This window comes from Panulirus ornatus, chromosome 20 (genome assembly GCF_036320965.1).
Source record: "Panulirus ornatus isolate Po-2019 chromosome 20, ASM3632096v1, whole genome shotgun sequence".
Classification (NCBI taxonomy): Eukaryota; Metazoa; Arthropoda; class Malacostraca; order Decapoda; family Palinuridae; genus Panulirus; species Panulirus ornatus.
The window spans coordinates 2,040,749-2,066,464 of NC_092243.1; the positions used below are offsets into that span (position 1 = coordinate 2,040,749).

The 25,716-nt window shown below is 42.0% G+C and overlaps 2 protein-coding genes across 2 annotated transcripts in view; one reads left to right on the forward strand and one right to left on the reverse strand.

Annotated features, from left to right (window-relative positions):
• The window catches only part of LOC139755850 (glucagon receptor-like), an 86,920-nt gene extending 78,264 nt beyond the window's left edge, over positions 1 to 8,656 (forward strand). Inside the window, exon 13 of the mRNA XM_071674467.1 lies at positions 1,934 to 8,656. Coding sequence (XP_071530568.1) covers positions 1,934 to 2,344 — 411 coding nt within the window. The 3' untranslated portion in view covers positions 2,345 to 8,656. The remainder of the gene's footprint in view (positions 1 to 1,933) is intronic.
• A 6,480-nt stretch (positions 8,657 to 15,136) lies between these two features.
• The window catches only part of LOC139755851 (uncharacterized), a 33,589-nt gene continuing 23,009 nt past the window's right edge, over positions 15,137 to 25,716 (reverse strand). Inside the window, exons 5-9 of the mRNA XM_071674469.1 lie at positions 23,217 to 23,368; positions 20,449 to 20,698; positions 19,055 to 19,631; positions 16,493 to 16,663; positions 15,137 to 16,033 (exon numbers count right to left, since the gene is read on the reverse strand). Of these exons, the coding sequence (XP_071530570.1) occupies positions 16,013 to 16,033; positions 16,493 to 16,663; positions 19,055 to 19,631; positions 20,449 to 20,698; positions 23,217 to 23,368 (1,171 nt within the window). The 3' untranslated portion in view covers positions 15,137 to 16,012. The remainder of the gene's footprint in view (positions 16,034 to 16,492; positions 16,664 to 19,054; positions 19,632 to 20,448; positions 20,699 to 23,216; positions 23,369 to 25,716) is intronic.

A 25,716-nucleotide genomic window follows, 5' to 3' on the forward strand; every position in this document is an offset into this window, starting at 1 on the left:
CAAACTTTCCCATACCCATGTATTGCCGCCCCAGTACAGGAAGAGTTTACAGCCCACCAGTGTTCCCCTCCCTAGTCAGTCACGTTGCCTGACCTTCATCTTGTATGATTACTCTATAATTGCCTTTAATTGGTTGAAATGTGCGGCGAAGTCAAGAAGTTCACACACACACACACACACACACACATGGACTTAATTTACACTGGTCTACTGAGTACCCCCGACGTGTGATATGCCTCTCTCGTGGCCCTGGTTTACACTGCTTTACTGTATACCACCGTCGTGATGAGCGCCCTCTGCACATTTTTTTTTCCTCAGCCTTTTTGTTCCACTCTGGCAGCAATCAATCTTCGCTAATTTTCTTATGCCTTTCCGAAATTAGATTTCTTTTTTCTCCCTCCGCTCCTTCGCGTCGTGTCCTTATTTTGCTCTCTCTCACAAACACACTATAATCACTAATCTCCATAATTTTCTTACTCGAGTTCTCTCTCTCTCTCTCTCTCTCTCTCTCTCCACCACTCTTCCTTATCCTCTTACTCTAGTCATCCTCCTCCTCCTTCCTTACCATCTTTACTGTCTCCTCTTCCTTCTTCTTACCTTTTATTACCTTCCTTTCCTTAATTTTCCTGTTTTCCTTCCTTTTCCATAATTCTTGGCCTCTTTATCTACCACACTGCCTCCCTCTCTTAATCTATTGCCTTGACTTTTACTGTCCTAAACCCCACCTTTACTCTCTCTTCCCTCCCAACCTCCTCCTTGTGAAGTTCCCTCCCTCCCTGTGTCCTGTGACTTTCCCTCCCTCCTTCCCTTCCTCTCTGTATCTTGTGGCTATCCCTCCCATTCTCTCCCTCTGTCCTCTGACGGTCCCCCTCCACAAGCAGTACCCAGCCTGCCGTGCCACCAATCTCTACAGAGCCTCACATCTGCCTGCTTCCCACCAGATGCTACTGGCTTATATTGCCTCCCTCACGTGACATATGATACCCCTCTCTCTCTCTCTTTCTCCCTAGCTGTCCGTCGTCCCTTACTCATCCTCACTCACTCCTGCTTCCTGATACTCATAACTCACCCACTCACTCCTGCCTCCTGATACTGTATTCATAACTCCTCCACTCACTCCTGCCTCCTGATACTGTATTCATAACTCCTCCACTCACTCCTGCTTTCTCATCCATTCCTCATTACTCCCCCACTCCTCCCAACTCACTCTTGCATCTTTCCTCCTAACTCCCTACTCCCCAACTCAATCCTGAATCTTTATTCTTTCTTCAGTACTCCTCCCTTCACCCCAGTTACTTCTATTTCCTTGATCATCTCTTCTTGCCTTTAGTTAACGTCTCTCAGTTGTCCACATATATGATCATATTACAATATTTTCGAATCACACCAACGTAATGGTCACCTGTGACTGCTGTTCTGTACGGCTCTTAGTCAACCAGGAAAATCTCTCTCAACATTACTGCAACCTGACGGGGAAAGAAAGTGAGCTGGATCGATTTCATACAGTTCACGACTTGAGACAATTTTCTATTGCGTATGCTGATGGCTGAGGCTCCTAAGAATCCTTAACCAGATACTTTAGATCTGCTCAAATCTCATGGAGGATGGTCAGAACACTTCCATGTGAAATTCCAACTTCACTGCTAATTTCAAAGATTTTATTGCAACATTCCCATGGTTGATGTTCATGGAAGATCTATATCTATATCTATCTATATCATTCTAGAACGTGTTTTTAAACTTTTGACTGCATTGGTTCATCCTATGGATAGCATGTCGCCCTCTCCCCGTATACCACATCACTCCAACCCATTTTATCCAGTGCCCACCCCCTCATCATCCTGAGTATATATCATTATTCATACCACTGTGTGGAAGCTATTACTAATAATGATGTTAGTGACCATGGTGTCTTGTGTGGTGTCGTCCCCAGCTGTCTGTGACGATGAGCTTAGCTGTGGTGGAGCTTCAGCAGCCTCGCCACCCCCACCAGAACCTGTCTCGTGCGCACACCAACACCACCAACACCGCCTCCGGCTGGTACGATGCGCCACCTGACGCGGGAGACGTAGAGAACGCCCTCGTCCTCAAACCACTCACCCTCAACGCCCACACCACCCACGAGGTCCCGTCCGTCCACGAGACCTCCTCCTCCTCCTCCCATAGAGAGGACTCCCTGCGGGTGACGCCCATACCCGCACAGGAGCCTCAAGAGGACATGGGGTCGGACTCAGGACTCGGTGAGCTGCCACCGCCATCGACCATCCTCTACGACACGGGTGACTCCTGCGAGGGGTCCCCACTTTTGGCCAGTACCCCACGCCTGACTGAGAGCACATTCTGAAGACGTCAGGCTGACGTGTGTCTCGTGACCACTACGCGTAGTGCTGAACGTTATCTTGACGAATGTGTATGATATTCCGGACGCTTGCGGGATACAGAAACGTGTTTCAGAAACGTTTGTAAGTCGATCTAAACGTTTTTATGGAGTCACCAGACAATATGAATCTTGAGGAGGACCTTTTGTGAGTATGTTTATGTGTTTAATAAATATCTGGAGAAAGGACGAGTAAACTCAAGGATCTTGGATATTTTCATGGTGCTTGAAAGTTAGTACTGTATCTATCTATAAGACTTCGTCAGTATTAAGGAAGACATCACTACCTTCTGCCGGGGACCGTGTCTTCTGGAGGTTGTGGGGCTGTGTGGTGTCTGGCTAGTGTGAGGAGACTCTGCCAGACCCGCACTGCACCACACACACCACAAACTCAGTATTGTGTGTACGATAGAAGAATCTAGTCCTACTGAAGCTTTTGCTTAACATTTGTACCAAGTACAGCATCATATATGTGTCTCTAAGAATCAGTGAGTGCTAAGTGAACGGATTGATTGAAGTGTTCTTTTTTGAAGTGTATATATATATATATATATATATATATATATATATATATATATATATATATATATATATATATATATATATATATATATACATCTGTGGTACAGACTCAGCCTGGATAACGTATGCTAGTCGGACTGTTGGCACCTAATCCAGTATACGACTCAGGATTTGTACTAAGATTTGAGGAGGGAGCTCCCTTCCCCGACGCCTGTCCCGTCGTTTATACCTGACACATGAAGCGTTGATGATCCTTCACTCCAACACACTTGTAGTGTTAGTGTTAATCCAAGATGGGTACTCCACCTTCATCACTCTTATTTCAACAGAGTCATAAGGTATGGCCAACTAAGCATCAGGAAAACGTCATAATAACACATGTATATGTCGGTAGCCACATAGATGAAGGAGAGAGATCCGAACGCTGTCATGAGTATTCTCATCATCAGGGATACAGCGAATACTCACGAAAGCGCTTGGATCTTTGTGTCTCATTTTCCATATGGCTACCAAAATATTCCTGACTCGTGTTATTTTTTCATTTATCTGAATAACGCTTATATTTATGTCTTATGACGATATACGGACAGTGGATACAGTGTGCGAAGACCTCTCTTCTTCTCACTATATTCGTTACCAATTCGGAAAATTTGCACTTCAATTTCGGATATTACATTCAGATATACAACACACAAATTTCCACGTTGCAATCAGCAGTAAAGAACAAGCTTGACATGTTCTTTGGGGCGACATATAGAACACGATTTCCTTAATGTTTATAAGTGACATATCTCATCTCTCCTGTGTCTGGCTAAGGCTATACAGACGCGGGATGATAATCATAATTGACTGGAACTTGGTTTATCCATTCACTTGTTTCTACACTTACAATAGGGTCAACTGGCCCTTCTCCCGTGTGAGATGAACAGATTCCGGATCCCTGTATGAGCATCTAGATTTTCTTTTGTTGACGGATTCAGTTATAAGAGGGGAAAGATTTTCTGCCAACATGTTTGTCATTATATCATCCAGTATATAAGTCATTAGTATCAGTGACCGCCTTATCTTCTGTCTATTCTTATCATACGTTTGGACCGATCCTCGATGTATTATACCCTTGGGATAGACCCTTACGGCAGACCCTTGGAACAAACCATAGGGACAGTTTCTTAAGGAACCCTTGAAACGGGCCCTCAGGACTAGCACTTGAGACATATCCTTGAGGTAGATCCCAGGAACAGACTTTAGGCACTTACTTTAAACCTGTCCACTTCAATTTGTTTGAGTATTCCTGAATCAGTTTACAATGCCAGTAAGAAATACATGATAGCCTGGATAAGGAGTGTGTTTGCCACCTTCTCCATCGAGGAGCAGGTGACTGGAGGACGGGATAAGACTCATGACCCTCCATACTCTCAAGATCGACTATTCAAAAACGACCAGAAGACAATCCTTCCTCTTCAAAACATTAGGCATTACAGACGATGAATCTTGTTATCGAAAGAACATCTGTGAGTTGAATCATGGTGACCATAACTTCCTTCCGATTCATATTCAGTTCTAGTATCTAAAGTCATCATCAAATTTGTGAATTTTGTCTCTCAAAGTCAAAAAAATTTTCATACTCGGTTTGAGCATATCACGAAGTGTGTAAGCCATCTAAGCTCCCCAGGAGGACATATAAATGTAGATATGAAATATGATTACGACAAATTTACGTCTCAGGACACCAAGGATTGAGCATTAAAAGATTTCAGATCAAAATGAAGCAGGATTTGAGATCTGTCTTAGCGCACAATCCTTTGTTCAAATCCCGACAGATCCTGTGAGACAGTTGGCTAATATCATGTCCACACACAGGAGCCCTCGAAGGTATATTGGGTATTGGGTGTTTAGTGATGAAAATGTGAAAGCTTTTGACAATTTCAATATCTGATGTGTACTGACATTCTATGGAACTCGTTCCATGATATAGGAATACACGAATTCCTAACAGTAGCCAACATCGCATGGGTAAACACACCCCAAATCGTGGCATCTCTGATCAAGGGAAAAATGAAAAATATATAAAAAAGATATGCAGAACAAATCGACACTCGTACACAGATATCTTATGAGATTCATTCCTACTCAAAACTCAAACTTCAACAATAATGAACGAAACTAAAAGAAAAATATCTATTGAGGAAGGAACACATGAAATACACCATGGCCTCTTGAGATGCTCTGTACTCAACGCTGAACATTTTCCCTGGAAGTCAACCTCATTGTGTGTTGATATGTCCTAGACTCATGTCGACTTTAGAACCATTTCTTTTCTGTTACTACTACAAATGATAGCGTCTGGTTGATATAACAATCACATAGCCCACTGGCCATGACCTGTTTGACTCCTATGTTCGAACTCCTTCGAATCAATGAACCTCAACAACGCTAGAGTGAATAATTATATGATCCATAATACAAGCAACATAATAGGTTGGAACATTTCCTATTATGAATTTCATCCTCCTTATTTACAATGGTTAAACAATGTTTCTGTTACACTTTACATTTACAGCGGTCATGACAGTAGTTCGGGATTCATTTTCATCGGGTCACTGGAACCTCCTCTCTCTCCCTCCATACCTTAACGTTCGGTCAAGCGGCTGGTTCAAATGTCCGCTTCAGGGAGACGCAGTGGAGCATTCATGGTATCCCCTTAGCTGGATACGAACCAAGAGCTCCATGTTGGACCAGAGCCACGCTTCTCTACAACCTATGCCCTCTACTAGATTCCAAAGTTATAACAAGGTTGAAAATTTCCTATTAAGACCCATGTATAAATTATGAAGGGTCATTTGCATATAGATATGCGTTGTGAAGAGATTTCCTTTCATAGGATTTTCTTTTCATTTTTGTTAAGTATTAGTGTAATTAGGTGGGTTTGTATGGAATAGGTAGGCTTGGGGGTTGTACAGTCAATAGGATAATCAACTGTAAGGCTCTACTTTGTGTCTATTAATCCAAACGTTTTTGACATGAAAAATAGATTTACGTGCGTGTGTATGTCTGTATGTATTTACCTGTTTATTTACTTATGTATACAGTAGGAGGAGAGAGGTCTGAGGTCTTTGATTTCCATCCGTGTGTGTGTGTGTGTGTGTGTGTGTACATAAATGTAATTCTGTTGTGGATATCATCAAAAACACTTGATTTACAAATGATCATGGCATAAGTTGCTTCAATGATGTTAACATAAAAATTTCTGTTTCGCTTTGATGTTTGGAATGTTTAGGTAATGTGACACCACACACAGACGTGTGTGCTGGGTGGGAGGAGAGATGTGAGCTGTCTCTCCACATGTACTCACTGCTACCTCATAGATAAGGTATCTTTCATGTATGTATGAAGTAAACTCACTTGTGAAGAGATAACTGATAGTGTAGGATGACTGTCATGAGAGGTCATTACTGACTGGTATGATACAGGTATGTCTATATTGGTCGTTACACACAACTGTTTCTGTATAGTTTGGTAATTCTGTAACTCCTGATATGTAAGATTGGTATTACTGTAAATTTCACAATAAGTTGAATTGGTTATGTAACATTTTGTAACATATTTTAGATTTGTGAGACAGTGTTTCTATTACTTAATACACCAGTCATACTGTACTATCTAACGCTGGTCAAATTGGTTATGAACCCTAACCTAACGCTGGTCAAATTGGTTATGAACCCTAACCTAACGCTGGTCAAATTGGTTATGATCTATATCCTAACGTGCATTAATTTCGATGGTCTTCCTAGTGTTGTTGTATATGTGTGTCTATCTATTAGTATCTCTGCTTTAAATGTTTCATTATAGAGGTACATCTATCACTCATAATTCCGGAGCCTTTTTGTAAATTTCAGACACTCAGGGATGCAGGCATTCATTTCAAAGCTCTTACTTCCTTCACATTAATGGCGTAGTGTATTGTGTGGCATCCCATGATAACTTTCATTCAAATTCGGGAAGAATAATAAGATTTATACACCAGAAAGGCTAATAATATTGCAACACACAATTCCTTCCCTACAGCCGTATGTAAATTTACATGTCCATTGTCGACAGCGTAATTAAGCTCAAAGTTGATAACGTATCTCTGTACTGTGAACGTAATTAAGGTATTTCGTTTGATTAGCAATTCCATGAGTTGGGTGTACGTTTACGTATTTCGTTTCTTTCCGATGATCTGGTTGTCGTCATGATGGCCGAAATATAGGTCGATTGTGGTAGATTGTTATGGATCTTTGTCCATCTTGTGATCAGACACTGAGTGTGGATCATTGTCCCTCACATGACCACATGCTGTGTGAGGGCCGGTGTTCACTGTGTAAACACTAAGTGTAAACAAAGTTGAATTCCTAGAGGAGAGGGTTGTGACTATCGTCTATCTGAGCACTCCAGGGCCTCGTCTGAAGATCTGTTTCAACAAAATCAACTGTTCGAGTATATGGAGGCATATAGGTGTATGCCACAGCAAGGAAGGACCAAAAGACTGAACAAAATGAAATTGCATCGTTAATTACTCATAAACTAAAAAAGATTACTAAAAACTTTTTCTGAGACTAATTATTTCGTACCTTCAGTAATGCTCAACAATGATCATTCTGTTTATCGACGAACTTCATGTTATCCAAATGGTCATAGACCCAACATCTACCCACACAGAGGGTATGTTAATCATATGGTGTAGTTATACTGAAATAACATGGATCGAAAATTCTCTTGCTATTTCAACTTCTGATTTTATATGATTACTTATTTCTTTCCTTTCTGTAGTCGACGAACGATACAAAAGGAGGTTAGAGATGGTAAACACAAATGAAATTCCCAGGCATCAGGAAAGCTGATTATCTCTAAATATCTCGATCCCTCTCCCTCATACTCCTTACTCTCCCTGACCCCACACACCTCCATCCTTTCCTACCTCCTTCCCTATTCCATCTACCTCCTCCCTTCTCCCTTCCTTCCTTCCTTAGTGAGACGATTAACACCCCTTCCCAACCCAACCCTAAGGGCCTTTTTGTGAGTCTTCCTGCCATAGACCACACGAGGCAATCGAATCGCTTTACTGTGTCAATAAATAGAATCATTACCCTAAATCATGATGACTCAGAATGAGAGTAATCATGATCATGATAAAGTATAACAATCATATCAGTAATGAGTGTCATCATAGTAATATAAGTGGTTGTGTGATTAGTGTTTCCTATTGGCTCGTGTCACAGAAAGATGAGTGTGTGTCTGTAAGTGTGTTGTTGATCCAAAGTTTCTATGTTGAGTTTGGTGTTCGTGAGATTATTGACGTGTGCTGGGGTCATAAGTCTTATGTCCATTCAGATGTATTTATTTACCCATGTTGTGAATAGATGATAGATCATGTGATCATGTTTTCTCCTTGATTGCTAACTACCATTAGTCTAATATGAAAGTCAATGAGGCCAAAAGTTTATAAATGAAGTGTGATAAGGTGATGTAACATTTTGAGACGAATAACCTACCATCAGATCTGAAGTTAGTTCAGGAATATGTCTTTTGTGAAATATTCAGTCGCTAGAAATCTGAAATATATTTCATTTGATATGCTAAGTATTTTCTTACCATCATACGTTTTTTATGCTATATTTTAGTCGTCTAAGATGGTCATTACCTGGGTCAAGGAAATAAGGAGAAAAGGGAATATTTTTGTGTTTTTTCTTTCAGAAGAATGTTATAATCTACCCCCATACAGACGTTTCATATATATATATATATATATATATATATATATATATATATATATATATATATATATATAATATGATGATATGAAAGAATAATGAGTTGTCTAAGATTTCTGAATAATCAAACTATTCATTGGATCAAAAATTCATTAGAAGAACATGAAATCTTAGAATAAAAAAGATGATTCGCTCAAATCTTCAATATTCTTTTTCATCAACTTTGCGCTTCTGTATTTTTGTAACTTACAGACAGTTTACTTGGCTGTCTCTTCTATTCTCATTGTCTTCAGTGGCCACTGATTTATATGTTTATATGTTATCAACAGAAAAAAAATATGACTAAGGGCAAATGTCCACGTGTTCTCTGTGGCTTGAAGAACAAACTCCTATATCTTTACTGTATTGTATTTTTGCTTTTGTGATTTGTTCATTATAGTAGAGAGCTGTACTGTTCTTTTCTTGGATCTTATTTGTTCAAACTATTTTTATATGTAGGTGTTTTTGTTCACTCTCTCGCTCTCATAGTGAGTGATGGAAGTGAGCGTCCTTGATGAAACCATCAGCTCCATCTGTCCTCTGACTTGAAGGATGTGAGAGCCAATTACTCGAGGATCTACATGTGGTATGAGGAGGATGAGCTTCAGGTGTGTTCATCAAGTGTCCACTCTTCCCTCAGCACAAACTAAGAACTCTACGTACGTTTCATCACGGAAAAAAAGAAGAGAGAAGTGTATAATCACTGAGTGTTTTGTGACCCAGAGGATGTTATAATTTGAAATAAAAACAATGAAAATATCTCTGTGAAGTATTACTCTGTATTTTCCTATTCCCTGTGTTAATGGTGGCGGTGGCTGTGTGGTAACATAACCTTGGGTTAGTAACTCAAGACCCTGGGTGTCGAATCCTATGGAGTAAAGATTCTTTCTCGAGAAATACCGTCAACAATTCAAAAGTCTTCACGAACAAAGTCAAACTTCAAAAAGAAAAAAAAGGAAACTGTTGGACTAATATAGAGTACAAAGAAAAAGCTCTTAAAGAAGACTTTCTACATGTATTGTAGAATTTCAGAAGGACTTTGACAGATCTCAAACATTAGGTAAACATGTGAGGTATAGACGGGTCACTTTGAACTGCCAGTTCAAGTTATGACATAACCACAGACAGACTCCATTATACACGAGTCACACACTACGAGTATGTGACTCAAGTGTAATGGATCAAGACCCACTTACCATGAGTCTCTGACGTCCATCACCTGGTCTCCTCCAAATGCCTGACATTTAAATGTGAGATACAGATATTCTGAAGATGCCATACATAACGTATGTGGATACTATAACATACGTAAGTAATGTATATAAAGTATGCGTCATATTTGTGACCTTTTATCCCTTAACTTTAAATACCTATATTTGCCTGTTCGTATTTTCAGATAAAACTATAAATGAACTTTGATGTGATCCCAGGGTCCAGAGGGGAGTTATTCCTGGGAAATCAAGTAAGTGTTTGGTATATATCAAGATAAACCATAAACAGGTAAGTAAACAATAGCATTCATAGTAAACTATACAGGTAAACTAATAAAACCATACGCGGTAAACCAGACAAGTTCATCTGAAACCCGTGTTACAGCCTTCCAGTGGAAGCTAATTTGGATACGCGTTCCAGGAGGGACTCTGGATTTTAGCCGAGGGTTGATGAAACCAATTCTTGTCGGAGGTGTAATCTTATTTGGCCAGCCGTGGAGAACAGGTTGGTTCAAGCCTAACCCTTAACACTGGGATTAATTAATGTAAGTGGTGTTGTTACGTAAGGCTAAGAGTTGGGTTATGAAACTGGATTAATCCTGTTTAGGTTTCGTTTGATGTAAGTGGAAGTATCCTACACGATTATTCTTTCCTCTAATTAGTAGTGTGCTCTGAGATGGATATATTAAGTAAATGTTTTCAAAGTGGAGGTATTCTGTACTGTTTATGTTGCAGGGATGTACAACGAAAGCCACTTAGTAACTATAAAGTGGAAGTTAGGGACTCAGGGTAAGTAGATATTGAGTCAACCTTGGAGCAAGGGATGAGAGTGCGAGGAGCGAGGTGAGGGTTGGAGGCAGGTGGGGGAGGGATAAGAGGCATTGGACGAAAGGAAATGGGTGATGTGGTGAGACGCAGGAGGGAGAATGATGTGAATTAAGGAGAGAGAGAGAGAGAGAGAGAGAGAGAGAGAGAGAGAGAGAGAGAGAGAGAGAGAGAGAGAGAGAGAGAGAGAGAGAGAGAGAGAGAGAGGTTGCGTAGCGATGAATTGGAGGCCAAGTCTTCTCCATTTGTCATTCACATTTGGTCTGGAGGGTAACCCTTTCTCTGGTATACACAACAAAATTGTTAAAGTAGTTCATAACATTTCCCATAATCCAGTTAAGCGAGGTTCCTACAGTCCGGTTAAAGGAGAGTATTCAAAGACGGATACCGTGTTGAGTGTTCCTTGTGTGAAGTTCCTTTGTGTCGGCATAAAAGGCTTTGTCCAGCAAACCTTCCTCTCGCAACCGGTTAAACAAGCGTAACTGATCCGGTTAAGAAGGTACAAAAGAATCAGGTCCCATTGTTATCCGGATCCCGGGAATTGAATATTCGGTATAAACAAAATTATGGTCACCAATGACGTAGCCAAGTCTCAGGAGAAAATCCTCAGTTGTCTCTTGTTTATGACTTTAATTATATTTTTTTCCTTTTGAGATCAAACGTGAGGACGAGAGGCGATGATGAGCTAAAGATGATCAGTGTTACTGGAGGACGAAGACTTTGGCTGAAATGGTTTCCAGAAGAAAGTCTTTGTTAAGGCAAGGATGACAGTGTAGCAGATGACGACGGCGAAGCTATACCATGTAAGAACCATGTAGGAGGATAGATCAGTGACGTAGTTGTGTAGATGAGGAAGGTGGGTGGGTGGCACACATGAATGAAAGATCATACAGTAGATAACGATGCATTCAGCTCGACTGTCAGGATGTATACATCACAGTCATCCTTGGCTACAGGTACGTACAGGAGTCTGGGTGTAGTGAGGGCCAGGCACTGTAGTACTTTCCTGAAGTCACCTGCAACACACGGCACATAACACACGGTATTTACAGCTCAGAGCATTGTAAGTGAAGGAATATAGGTAATTCCACACACACACATACACACACACACACACACACACATACACACATACACACACATACACACACACACCCACACACACACACACACATACACACACACATACACACACACACACACACACACACACACATATAAAAGTGAAAAGTCACTTTTGACAAGGCTGTATCATTCCCTCTGGCAGTAACACAGCTTTGGAATGAAGAGTCTTTCATAAGAATTGGTCCTGGGGTAATTATAAACAAATATATGAATATATGTATGTGCATTTGTATGTGTGTGTGTCTGTCCATCTGTCTCTCTGTCTGTCGGTCTCTTCCCTTACTCTCTACTTATCTGTCTCTCATATACATCTTTTTCATTTACCAGTCGATCTCTCTCTCTCTCTCTCTCTCTCTCTCTCTCTCTCTCTCTCTCTCTCTCTCTCTCTCTCTCTCTCTCTCTCTCTCTCTCTCTCTTACCAGATATACCCTACGGCTCTTCGTTTCTCCCGTTCCTCCCGGCCCCAAATAAACAAATACCCGTGTCATCTCATGTGGTCGGAGACGTATGAAACACAGCACCAGCGGTGATGCTTTTATTTCCAGGTTAGAAATATCCAGACCTCAAAGCCTCAGGCAATATACGCCAGGATTTCCCCAAGGCTTCCCATCAAAGAACGGTGTGAGAGGCTGGGCGCACAATTCAGTTGATATTGGGTTCTTCTTCCTGCATTTTTTGATGCATTATTTTGATTGTGTTTATCTTTATGGCTCTTTTCACCGTGTACCGCCGCAGGCCGAGGCTCAGGGGTAGGATAGATTTAGTCTATTGGAGTTTGTTTTTGGATTCCGTCGCAGGGGGTCTAGTCTTTGCCTCGTTAACTTCTTGAAATGTAGGATTTTATGTACTCCTATTGCATTTAATGTACTCATGTTCCACTGGAAATTTGTGAGCATTTCATATACTTCTACAGTAGGGTGCAATGATGCAAGCTGAATAGATAGTAAGAATGGAGATAGATGGTCGCTTACACCAATGTGAGGTAGTATACCTCAACTCGTAGGTGGTACAACTACACCAGGATGTCAGGTGGCCTCAGTGAGTATTAGTGAATGCATTAGATTTTCGTCAACATCTAAGTGCCATTATTTAGCTTTTCCATTGTAAATATAGGTTCACAAGTGTTGGCATTCTACAGCGGGTCAACAAACCTCATCTCTTATACATTTTGTCTTCTTCTTCTGTAACCTTTTGCCTCCCTCTTCATTTTCCCTCTCATTTCTTAACCTATTTTTCCTTTTTTCTACACCCTCTATCATGCTCCTCCTCCCTCTCACCCTCCACCAGGCCTCCTCCTCCTCCCTGCGTCACCCGCCTCTCCTCCCTGGTGGGTCAGGACGAGTTCCATTCATTTGTGAACGCTGTATTATCGGAGCTGTGAAGACCCCGGGGGTACCATTATGGCAATCAAACAGGACGGCGTGGCCTCTCCCCCTCACTAGCCCAGCTGTAGGTCCCTCTCCCTCCCTGGCACACCCACAGGTGTTCCCTCCTTCCCTCCCTGGCACAGATGCTGCTCCTCCTCCTCGCTCCCTGGTCCAGCTGAAGGTCCTCCTCCTCTCTGTCCCAGCTGCAGGTCCTTCTCCGTCCCTGACCCAGCTTTAGGTCTCCCTCCCGCCCTGACCCGAGTGCAGCGGAATAATCTGGACATATAATACCGATATCACACTAGGGATTCCGGCTACCAGAGGCCATTTGAAGCATTATATTTGGGTTACATTCAACTGGGGCCATTTCGGTCCTAGTTTTCTTGCTCGCTTATTGTTACATATATTCACTATCATCATGAGGCTGGGTCATTGTTAACGCCTGTGAAAGTGCTCAAGAAACAGAATTATTTTCTGAATAACAGGAAGAGAAAATTTTTGTGAAGATTTTGATGAAAATGTAAAGATAATCAAAGGTCTGTTTGAAAGAGCATCCATATTTTCTTTACATTCCGTTCTTTATCTGCTCACATTGATGTGTGAACAATCTAACTAATAAATAGACAAATTAGTTAATATGCCTTGATGTAGCGTGTATCACAGTCAGCTCTGTACTCGAGCCTAATGCATGATATGGTTTATTATACGTTGGTATACCAAAGTGTGGAGCAGCAGAAAATAAGTCCTACTTTACATTATCCTCCACATTGTTGTATAACCTGAAGTAAGAGTGTATCATATGAGGCTGTTCGAACCCAGTGGGGTGTCCTGGGTGAATCACATGAAGGTCTGGGATCAGGAGCAAGGGATGTTCTTCCCCTGTCCTCAGCATGTGTTTGCTGACCCTGGCCGAGGGCACTAACACGATCCACAGACTACGGACAGAAATTTCTGTAAAGTAAAAACCTCTAGATCGAGTCGGATGTTCCAAGGCATATTGCAAGGCAGCAGCAACACTCATGGAACTAGATTGTCTTTAATCCAAGAGATAAAAAAGATTTCCTCTTGCAATTAGACACATACTTGTCCAAAGTTGTGTGAATCGTCTTAGCCTTATTGAAGAACTGGAGGGATATTTCCATAGGTTCACAATGAGACACCGATTGTCGAAGATTCATAATAAAACATTATTCCTAGGATGGTAGAGGGAAAGGTCTGTTCATGAGACGTAAAGCCAACCTGACCTGCTGATCAACTCCCTGGGTGGCGGTGTTGGAGGTTATATACATATAGGTTCTCCCGTAGCCACTTAGCAGCTGATGAGAAAATCTTGAAGGTATTTCAAGAGTTCCGTTCAAATACTTAGTAAAATTGTCAGCGCACGTATGACTGTCTATCCAGCTATCTATCTTTTTAGAAACACCATTCTATAATACTCATGTATTGGATGACATATACGTTATCATATAATGACTTATATATATGGAAGACGAGATATACTGATAAGAAGATAGATATGTATATCGTCTTCAGTTGTTTAGAAGATAAAAGAAAGGAACACCAATATCATATTTAACTCAGACCATAGAAAACGTCTACTCTCCTCTTGAATGAGTCTTGTTTTGCCATCATAACAAGTGATTCACACAATCCTTACTCAACCAAACAACACGAGACGGAAAAAACTGGATAGCCAACGTAAGAAAAGGTTCAGATCGGCTTGATATATACACTTTTTTAGAGGGAAAATTACTAAGACTTTTGATAGATCATTTTCTTTTAGAAAAAGGTTTGATAACCGTAACTTTGAACTCTAGATCTAGATTTCACTGATTAGGCAGTAGAGATGTGAACCAGTCAAAATAATACTATAAAACAAATAAGGAAAGACACAAGACGATATGGCCGGTGGGAAAAAATTACTCGCTACAAAAATGATTTAAGGCACATGATTTGGGAAGAAGAAATTACATTAGATCCTATGATACTCAATATATTAGGAATCTTTCATTGCAAAAGCTAAATATGATGAAGCTTACACTGTACACTATATGATTACATGTGATTACATAGGATAAAGTATGAACCAAGATATTCAATCCAATGGAACACCTATGTATATAGGAGTAACTCCAAGAAACATTTTCACTTTTGTACAATGTTCATTTTGGCAAAACCAAGGAAGCCATGTTTGAGTATTTTCAATTCCCATTTGCTATACACAAAGTCCGGATATCCACATATGTAAACAGAAACTGTTGTGTACGAGATGTACTTCTATCATAAGTGTACAACCAAACTCTTTGGTTTGTCTGATGTGATCTTATCACTGGATCACATCATCTATACTAGGAATTGTTCTGTCACTCACATTCTCTTGCTCACGTCCCTTAAGTGGTCTTAAAGATTACTTATCTTATCAAAGGCACTTTCTGTTTTGAGAACACAGTCAGACCTTCTCGAAGACCTCATCTTTCGTAAGGATACTTAAGGCTTAAATAGAAGTACATGGATTTCTTAAAGAAGTCTCATATTTTCTTAAAGGAACACAAATGCCCCTTTATGATACCTGATTTTCTTTTAAACAGTTCGACCTCTCTCTCTCTCTCTCTCTCTCTCTCTCTCTCTCTCTCTCTCTCTCTCTCTCTCTCTCTCTCTCTCTCTCTCTCTCTCTCTCTCTCTCTCTCTCTCTGACGCAGTGTGTCTGTCTCCCAGGACGTGCCTGTCGTCAGTATCTTGGCTGTGTAGAACACATCAGCTCATGGCCAGGCTCCTCAGCGGGGCTGCCATGCACAATCACGTGGCGTAAACCTCCTCCTGAAACACAAGAACATGTCATTGATAGTGAACTCCTATAGCGCGCGCACACACACACACACACACACGCACACACACACACACACACACACACACACACACACACAGTGTTGGCGAGAGTAGGTAGCCTGATATTCTAAAAAGATTTGTGTGGCCTGGATATGCAAAGGGAGCTGTGGCCTTTCTTCATCTGTCCCTGACGCTATCTTGGTAACAAAGGAAATGACGAAATATGAAATACTAATGCTATTACTACTAATGATAATTATAATCATAATGCTAATAATAATAATGATAATCCTCCAATCGTAACTTGTAAGCAAAAACTCAAAACCCCTTACCATCATCTCCAGACCCAGTCCACACCACCACCAACACCACCACCACTTACAAACCATCACAGGCACGACCACCAGCCCCACCACAAACACCATCACAGACACCCCCTTCCCTCTGTACCTGGACCTCAGCAGCGTCGATCATGTCGATGGGGAGTTCGATGTTGGTGTCTGACGAGTCGAGGACCTCCTTCGCGCCGCGGGAGTAGTCGGCCCTCGTCTTGGCCCTGTAGATGCCTCCGTCGTCCGTGTCGTAGTCTACCTCCCTGGCCTGGGTCACGGGCCGGGAGAGCTGCTGGGAGAGAGAGAAGGTGAGAGCTGCTGGGAGAGAGAGGAGGTGAGAGCTGCGGGGGAGAGGAGGTGAGAGCTGCGGGGGAAAGGGGGTGAGAGACTTACGAAGAGAGGAGGACTGAAGGAAATAAAATAATGCTCGACAGATAGAGTGTGTAAAAGAGAGAGGAAGTAATGGTGGAATAGATTGAGAAAGGGTGTAAGGAAGGTGACGTGGTGATGGCTGGTGAGTGGGAAAGGGAGAGGAGGTGAAGAGGGTGGAAGTAGAAGGTGGTTGGAAGAGAAGCTTAAGCTGAGTACGAGAGAGGAACAGAAGAAAAGAGAGAGAGAGGGAGACAGATAAAAAGGAAGATGAGGGTAGAAGGGGTGCATGGAAGAGGGTTATCAGGGCAGATGGAAGAGGAACAGAGGGTTAGACTGGGGGGTGAGATCAAGGCATAAGGAGTGAGAGGAGACACAAGATCTTGACCTCTGACCTATATCAACAGTAGCGCCACAAACCCGTATCAAGGGACCTGACACACACACACACACACACACACACACACACACACACACACACACACACACACACACTCATCTCATGAAACCTAATTAACCTTTCTTTACTCAAGGGGGATATAGAGGCATTCTTTTTCGTAAATTTAATAATTCCGACGAAAAATTATGGTACAAGCCTCTCGGTGAAATCCTTCCTCTTTAGATTTCCAGAATGCCCAAATGTTATAATCAGTTTTCTTAGTGTTTCGATCACCCAGAACCTGTTGGAAATATCACTGGAGAAAGAGCCATCTTGTGTTTATAGCACAATATACTTCATTTAGTTAGGTTTAATTAAGTGTTCCCATTTTAATATGGACGAAAAATAATTAGAAACAAGTATAAGCTTCACCTCATTAACGAGGGAAGAGGATCAACAGACTAATTAATGTAGACTGGGACCTCAAACTTGGCGGAGACGGGAGGGAAAATTCTGAGTCAAAATGCAGTTGAATGAAATTGTAAGATTTTACAATATATAGAAAAATCATAAAAACCTCTCTCTTTATCTACCCCCAAACCCTTAGGAAATACCTGCCTATATCATCCCTCAGATCATCAGAAAATACTTCACTATATCACCCCCCCCCCCCCACCCACCCCTCATCCCTGGAAAATTACCTCCCTATATATCTCCCAATCCTGGCAAATACCTGCATATATATCCCGCAACCCTGAGGAAAAACATGTGAAAGTACGAAAGAAAATTAGACAAGGGACCACACTGGAGACTGCGAAGGAAAACAGGAAAAAGGATAAATTCGTTAAAATAAAATGAAAATTTATCCAGAATTTGTCATGCAGCTGAAAACTGAAAACGACTTGAGTAGGAGGGTGTATGTGTAAACGATTCTATGATAAACAAAAGAAGGTAAATTATAATAGTTACGGTTGCGTAATGGTTCAAGTTGTGAAGTGGCAGCCTCAGGGTCACCTTATCGAACCCCAGTAACGAGCTTCTGGATCGGCAGTGTTGCAGTGATACTATGTACAGTGATCATTGTGGTCGTTCACTGTCATACACGACAGTGAAAGACCTATTCGCAATACAGTTAAAACCGGTGACGATAAAAGTAGAATGTAATGACTGAATAAGGGAATACCCACGAGAGGAGGACCTTGCACGGGTGAGCTGGAGGGAAGATGTCTGTACTGTGGTGTGAGGCAGGATCGGCCAGCGGCAAGACAGACTCTTAAAGGCTCATCAGGAGGTCCATAAGACCAACGTTCATTAGTCTTACACTAAGGTCCCAGCCGGAAGAGAGAGGAGTCCCTTCTAGAGGATTTGGGAACAAAGAATGAATGAGAATCCTGGGATAATCAGGAGGGTGAAGTGAGCGACTGTGAAAGGCAGAGAGGATACGTTAGTGTCCTTTGTGTCCTCTCCTTCACAACACTCTAATGACCCGTTACTCTCTACTTTCTAAACCATATACCTCTTTGTCACCCTTCCCCATACACCCTACCCTTAGTCAGTTTGACCCATCGTTCCTTCCTTGACCCCGTCTCAGTTAAGCCATTTCTATCTTAATTCTTTCACTTATTTTCTTTCATTCTACTGATATTCCATACAGAGATATTTTTTGGGCTGGTTTTACTCTTGTTCCGAGCTGTACTCTGAAAAACGTGGGTTAGCATTGTCATCTTCTTTCTACTTTTTCCACATGAACAGCATTCAATACCCTGTCTCCGTTCATGCAAAACTGACAGTATAAATCATACGTAAAAAAGTTAAAAAAGTTTCTTCTTAGAATTCAGAGTAGCATCAATAGACATCTCTTCAGAATGCTAGTATCATCATATTCCTATTCCACACGCACACACACACACACACACAGACGTCTCCACCAACCCTGCTCTTGGCCCTGAAGACGCTGTCGGGTCTTTCCTCATCACTGAGTAGGGAGGCGTGGCCACTGTCATACAGAGAGAGTCGGGACTCGGACCTGAGACCCCTGTCAACCCGCTGGCGGCCCGACGAGGTTACATGTCCCTCCTCACATTCTTCCGGGATCGGTTCCTGGAATGAGAGAACAGAGTCTCCCCGACTTCGATGGCTGAGGAGGGTCTGCGGGCTGGAAAGCCTCGAACTAAGGGGCGTCTCGTGTGGCGACTGCTGAGGCGTCCCTTGGTGTGAGCGTAGGTTCAGGTAGTCCACGTTGGATAGATCACCCTCAGGAATCCGGCTCGGGAGGTTGTGAGGCACCCTGGTGGATTCCAGAGCCGATGGCTGCTTGACCTTGGAGTATCTCCCGGGGTACGAGCGGTTAGTGCCGCCTTCAGGAGATTCTGTCCGTAATTCCGGAGATGGCTGGGTGGATGGACGCGTGGGACTTCTCTGGGAGGAGGAAAAACCAGCTTCATGCCCGGACCTGCCGCTGGGTGCGGGGTGTGTCGCCCTGATCCTGGAGGACATGACGGTGGGAGTCCTGGGGAAGGAAATATGTTTCTCATGGCTATCAGAGTTGCTGATGTGGTCGTCTGACTATCTATATGAGCAATACTTACATTTCTGTCTATCTGGTTCCATCCTTCTATCATCATTACCTGTCTAACTATCTACGTATCTACTTCTTTTTACCCACTTATCTATCCACCACCTTTTCTCTCTCCTCATCTGTAAAGGTATCATTAGAATAAAAAAAGGTTATCTAAAGCTTAACATACAATTCTATTATATATTCTCAACTTCTTAGGTAGCTTTCCCTCCAGCTAAAAACTACTGGATAACATTCAATATCAGCGCTTTATGGATTACAGAAATCAAAGACATCCCATCACAATGTCGACTAAAAACAGTTGTTCGTGTGTCGACAGTTTCGTTGGGAAGCAGCACAACGTGGAAGTGTGCGGAGTTAAGCACTCACCAGAAAATTAGCATCATAAAGCGTGGAGGAAAAAGGTATGGCTGGGACCAGACTGTGTCCTGAATATCACATAAAGCAAGACAGCTTTAGCACAAGCTCCACCACAAGAGGAACTCTAATATAATCTTTGTGCAGGATATATAAATTACAGGACACCATATAACACTATAATTTAAAATTCTTATAATAGTTCTGTAATACTAACTTAATGCAAACATTGTACATAAATATAAGCATATATGAATATATAAATATATCAATACAATTGCATATATATATATATATATATATATATATATATATATATATATATATATATATATATATAGAGAGAGAGAGAGAGAGAGAGAGAGAGAGAGAGAGAGAGAGCCACTCTCACCTCATGGTGGTGATGGTTCTCGTCAGTCTTGCTGCTTGCGTTGTGTTGTTGTCCTCCTCATCGTCCTCATACCCTCTACCTTCCTCACCCTCTTCCTCCCTACTTCTATATCCACTTTCCACTGTCGTCGTCGTCCTCGTCTCCTCCTCCACCTCCTCCCCACTCCACTCTTCGCCAGCACCACTGTCCTCCTCTGATCCCCTTCGTCCTCTCTCTCTGTCTCTCTGCCCGACCACTGCGTACTCGCTGGCTGGAATGTACACATACAGCAGCTGGCTCCTTGCCACAGTTATATATGTGTGTGTGTGTGTGTGTGTGTGTACGTTTTCGTAATAAAGACTTTGTTGTTCTAGATATACAAAGACAAAACATTTCTTTAATATCGTGAGTGAAGGTACACAGCGGGTGGGGGGCAGGTGGAGGCAAGCATAGTGTGGGTACGGTATATCGACATTTGAGGATGACAGGTGGGCCCGAGTGGGGCCCAGTGGCCCAGAGGGCCCACGTCACCCCGGGGGAAAGAGACAGGGATGTTACTGTCATCATTAATGATAAAAAGGAGGACCAAACCACCTTAAAACAGACGTATACGTACAGAGTGTCAGAGATTATTCAGATTAAAACTAATGGCTGACAGAATATGGTATATTTAACGTTGATAACCATACAGGGGACATGCAGTGTACATCAGATATAAGACATGCAATAAACAGAAGATACAGACAGTGGTAATTATACATAAGAGGTTCAGAATACATGCAAGGTGTATATCACACAGGAGACATAGTGATGGTTTCATGTGACAAGTTACAATACGCAGGTATTGTTCTGGTGATGGCAAACTTAGTATGTGTCAGGAAAATATCCTCAAAAACAACAAAATCAGTGAAATAATCTAAAATTTCTGTATGTCTCAGTCCCTTGAGACTTTCAGGTGTACAGTATTCAAGTGTATGTCTCTCAGATGCAGAACAGAGCTGATACTTCGAATTTTCAGAACCATAATTTGCTGTAACTTTCTAGATACATTTGTAACCTAAATACATTTTGGCAGTGACTGTAATACATAGCTTGGTACAATCTCGATGTTTAATACAACAGTTACAATTATTTCAGAGTGTTTCTTCCGAGGTTTCTAATCCTTGTGGGCTGATGTGGATTATGTCTCTAATTAGACAAAGTCCGACGGAAGGGGCTGGTTGGGAGGGGATCACAGCAAGCAGACAGTTTGAACAAGATTTATCATCATGCGCATGACGCTCTTGTCCAACATGTGAAGGTCTACAGAGAAATATCTTGATCATTATCTCAGACTTCAACAAGTTCTGAAGACATTTTCTTGCTGAGGAGTCTCTCCTGAGAACGTTCTAAAAGGTGAATTGGAGTTGAGCTGGGAGTTGGACAACGGACCTCAGTGTTATGAGAACACTGTAAACTTCACGGTGGGAGATGTTGAACCAACTGGTAAGTTTTCCGTGCTGGGATTGAATGATGTTGTTGGTGATATAGACATCATAAGCTGCTCAGCCTTCACCACCTGCCTGTAAGATCCATCAGTATATGTAGTGGGGTTACTGTCTGGCTATATGTGGTAAACACGCTATCTACTTGATCACATGTATCTCTCCTCTGTTGGTAGCCGACATGGCACTGGCAAAAACATGGCCCATTCGTGTCATCTCAGATGAAAGGAAAAGTGAAGAGTATAAGAAATAGATATAGAAATTGATTTTGTCTCCTCAATTGTTCATAGATCCGACTCTCAAAGGTGGAAAGATTATAGGAAAAGGTAAAGAAGCTTGTATAACTACAGCTTGGCTCTTCAAGGAACGGAGGTATCATGACGGTCAATCCCCATGTGGCTGCTTTCTACACTAAAACTATGGGAAGCAGCAGCCTGACGCACAACGAGTGCACTTGATCCAAGCCTTAATGGCTAGGACATACATAGACAGCTCACCTGCGCAAATGGCCGAAATGATACTTGTAGAAGAGAGAGAGAGAGAGAGAGAGAGAGAGACGACAACAAGTTTATAGTGGACGTAACGGGATGGTTAAAGACAGGAAGAATAGTGATAACATGAGATATGATTAGGCAGAAGGTTTCCCATTTCTCTCAAACTATAACAGAAGTCACTCTGAAATAAGTAAAATAATTACAACACTTATACAACTTCCTTAGTTTCTTGATGCCGAGGTTAAGTTTTTCAATGTCTTTGGTTTCCAAGATTGAGCACAAGCTATAGTTATATCCAGCATTTTAGTCTTTTGAACCAATAGGAAATGAGAGATATTCAGAAAGATAAAGCTGGACACTGCAGTTTTGCTTATGGAATTTTACTAAGTTATTGCTTTCCCTTTCTGAGATTCTGCATAAGTCCTTAAAGGGTATAAGAACTGAAGTGGCCAGTGTGATGATGGATATATTCAATTTCGAGATGTATCACGTTCTACGATTGAGGTACCCGCAGTGGCCAGCTGGGGGGAACGGGTTAAATCATTGCGTGAAATGGGTATCATCAATAACCTGAAAGAAGCGTCGTGCAAAGCTGGATGGGGAGGTAGAGTGTCAAAGAAACTTGGCAGTGAGGATGACACTGAGTTACCTGATGGATTCAGGGGGGAGAGGGAAGGGTGAGCATACTCCTCATATCGATATGTATATTTACTCATTAATTGAACCTACACATTCCTTTCACAACAGCACGCACACACACACACACACACACACACACACTGGACCTCATACCACCAGGCTACCGCCTCACCTCTGTAGTCCACTCTTGGCTGGAGGGTGGCGGTGCTGGAGCTGTCGTAGTCGACCCGACGGAAGAGTTCGTTCGAGGTCGCTGCGACGTAGGACCCGCTGTGGACCAGCTCACTTGGGTTCTTAAGGATCTTCCCACTGAGGTGGTAGATCCTGTGGGCAGGATGGATGAGGGGAATGGGAATTAGAGATTAGTGAGAAATCTCAGAGGGTCGGGTTGCGCAGGAGGAAGGAGGAACGAAAAGAAGGAATCACGTAATAGATATATGAAACGAACTTTGATTCCAGTCATCTTTTCAAAGACTCTGAGACACCATTACCGAACGATCATTCACAATAAGTATGGGTGAAGGATAGTCACACAGGTGATGTATTGTAACGGGGAAGCAGGAATAGCATCCAAGGTCATGACCTCCATTACTCTTCTGAAGGAGAGTTGACCTTGTGGTGACGTTACATGAGCAGCGTGAGGAGGAGGTTGCCTTCTAATTTGCCACTACCACCTCCACCACCAGCAGATAGCGCAATGGCACGAACGTCCAGGAAAGGAACCTGAGGAGAGGCTAAGGGGAAGATTAACAGAGATCATCTGAGAAGACCTTTAACAGGGAAGCCTCACACCGTCCAGATGGGGCGCCACCTACGAAAAACACCATCATTTCTGATATTTTCTCCCCTTCATCACCCGAAGGTGGGGAGATTAAGCTGTAGATGAGGAGTCCATCAGCTGATGGTCCTGGTGCTGGGGAGGGGTGATATAGATGCTGTTGACACAGCTCTGACAGACGCATCCGTCCATTTAGTGTTATTGAAACAGCTTAAGTCGACACACCTACCCAACTGCTTACATGTCTGTCTATCTACTACTATTGAAAGGGCTTAAATTGACACTCTTAGCAATCTACTTCTACTTAAGCAGATGTAGTGGATACTGTTCGAATCTTCTGCTATTGAGACACCTCTAACTAGCCATGAGAAGTGCCTTATCCTACCCTACATGAATAATGTGAATTTGTTTCCGATTCTCCGACAGGCATGTGACGTCAAGATGTGACGTCATATGACAAAAAATATTTAAAGTTGCCAACCAGGACTGCTTGGTTAAGAAATGGCGCCATAACCCCTCACAGTAACAATTAGCTGAAGAAGAAAAAGAAATTGTATTTCTTTCTGTATATTTACTTTTTATTCGCTTCCCCCGACGAACTGCATTCTTCAGCTCAGAACATCGAAAATAGATGTTCACCTGCACACAAGTCAGACACCCTCGTGATGGCTGGGGCTTTACGTCGAGGTGATTACAAGCCCTGGCTGTCATAGCCAGGACAGTGCTGTCCACATTCCTAGTATTTTTCCCCGCCTGTCATAAGCAACAGCGTGCAGGTATTTCCCCAAGTTAATAGGTGGCTCTACGTTTCGTTATCTTATGCTTTTAATTCCTAGATATCTAGTTTTGGCTGAAGTCATGGCAATAGTGAGATATATCTAGAAGGTGGTTCCCAGGTTCCCCCGTGTGTGTGTGTGTGTGTGTGTGTGTGTGTATGTTAATTGCCCTCCCAATTAGGGATGGAATGTCGTATAACAGATGATGACGTTAAGTGAACATTAATGTTTTATTGTATAGTTTATCTAAGTTTATTCAGTTTAGTTAACAATCATATTGTTTACATCTATAGAAAAGAAAGGAAAATCTAACAACATTTCCTTAACGACCTCCTTCGTGAATAAGTGACTTTATATATATGTATATCATAAAAACCTCCAACAGCCAGGGTATTCGAATAGTCATTTCCCCATTAGGGGCGATCATAGCCTAGCGGTAGCGCTCCCGCCTGTTGCACAGGAGTCCCGGGTTCGATCCTGGCTGTTGGAGGTTTGTATGTTCTATGAAAGAGCACGATATTATGCACTTTGTTCATATTAGTATATATACAGAGAGAGAAAGTGTTAACGAGCCAGAGTACATTATCATTACTACAGTTGATGATCAGAGCCATGATGAGCGCTGTGCTCCTTGATTCTAATTTGACATCAGTCGTTAGCATATGTCCAGCAGCTTTCGTCAGGTGAATGATTACCAGATTTGAATCATAGATTCATGTCACAATCAACACAACTTTTTCTCCCATGATGCATCAGTCAATATTTTCACGATATGTGACGCCTCATTGTACATTCTCTATATCGTATCTTGATATTAACGAAAAGAAACAAACCAAATGCAAATATGTTTCACAAGTTTTGCCCAAACTTTGGTCGTACGTGAAAGTTGTGTGAAAGTTGTTATACTTTGACCTCAAAGCCTTTAATATTTTCTTAAAAGTTAGTCATGCGAACCATGATTCCTTAAAGCAGTTCACTCAGGGAAACATTTTGGTAACGTAGCTCTAAGTATGTTATTGTGTACTGAAGACTGGACGAAAATGAGGAAAAAGATATCGTATATGAGAGGGTCGAAGGAAGGAGAGAAAACCATAAGAGAAGCTAAGAATGAAAGTGAG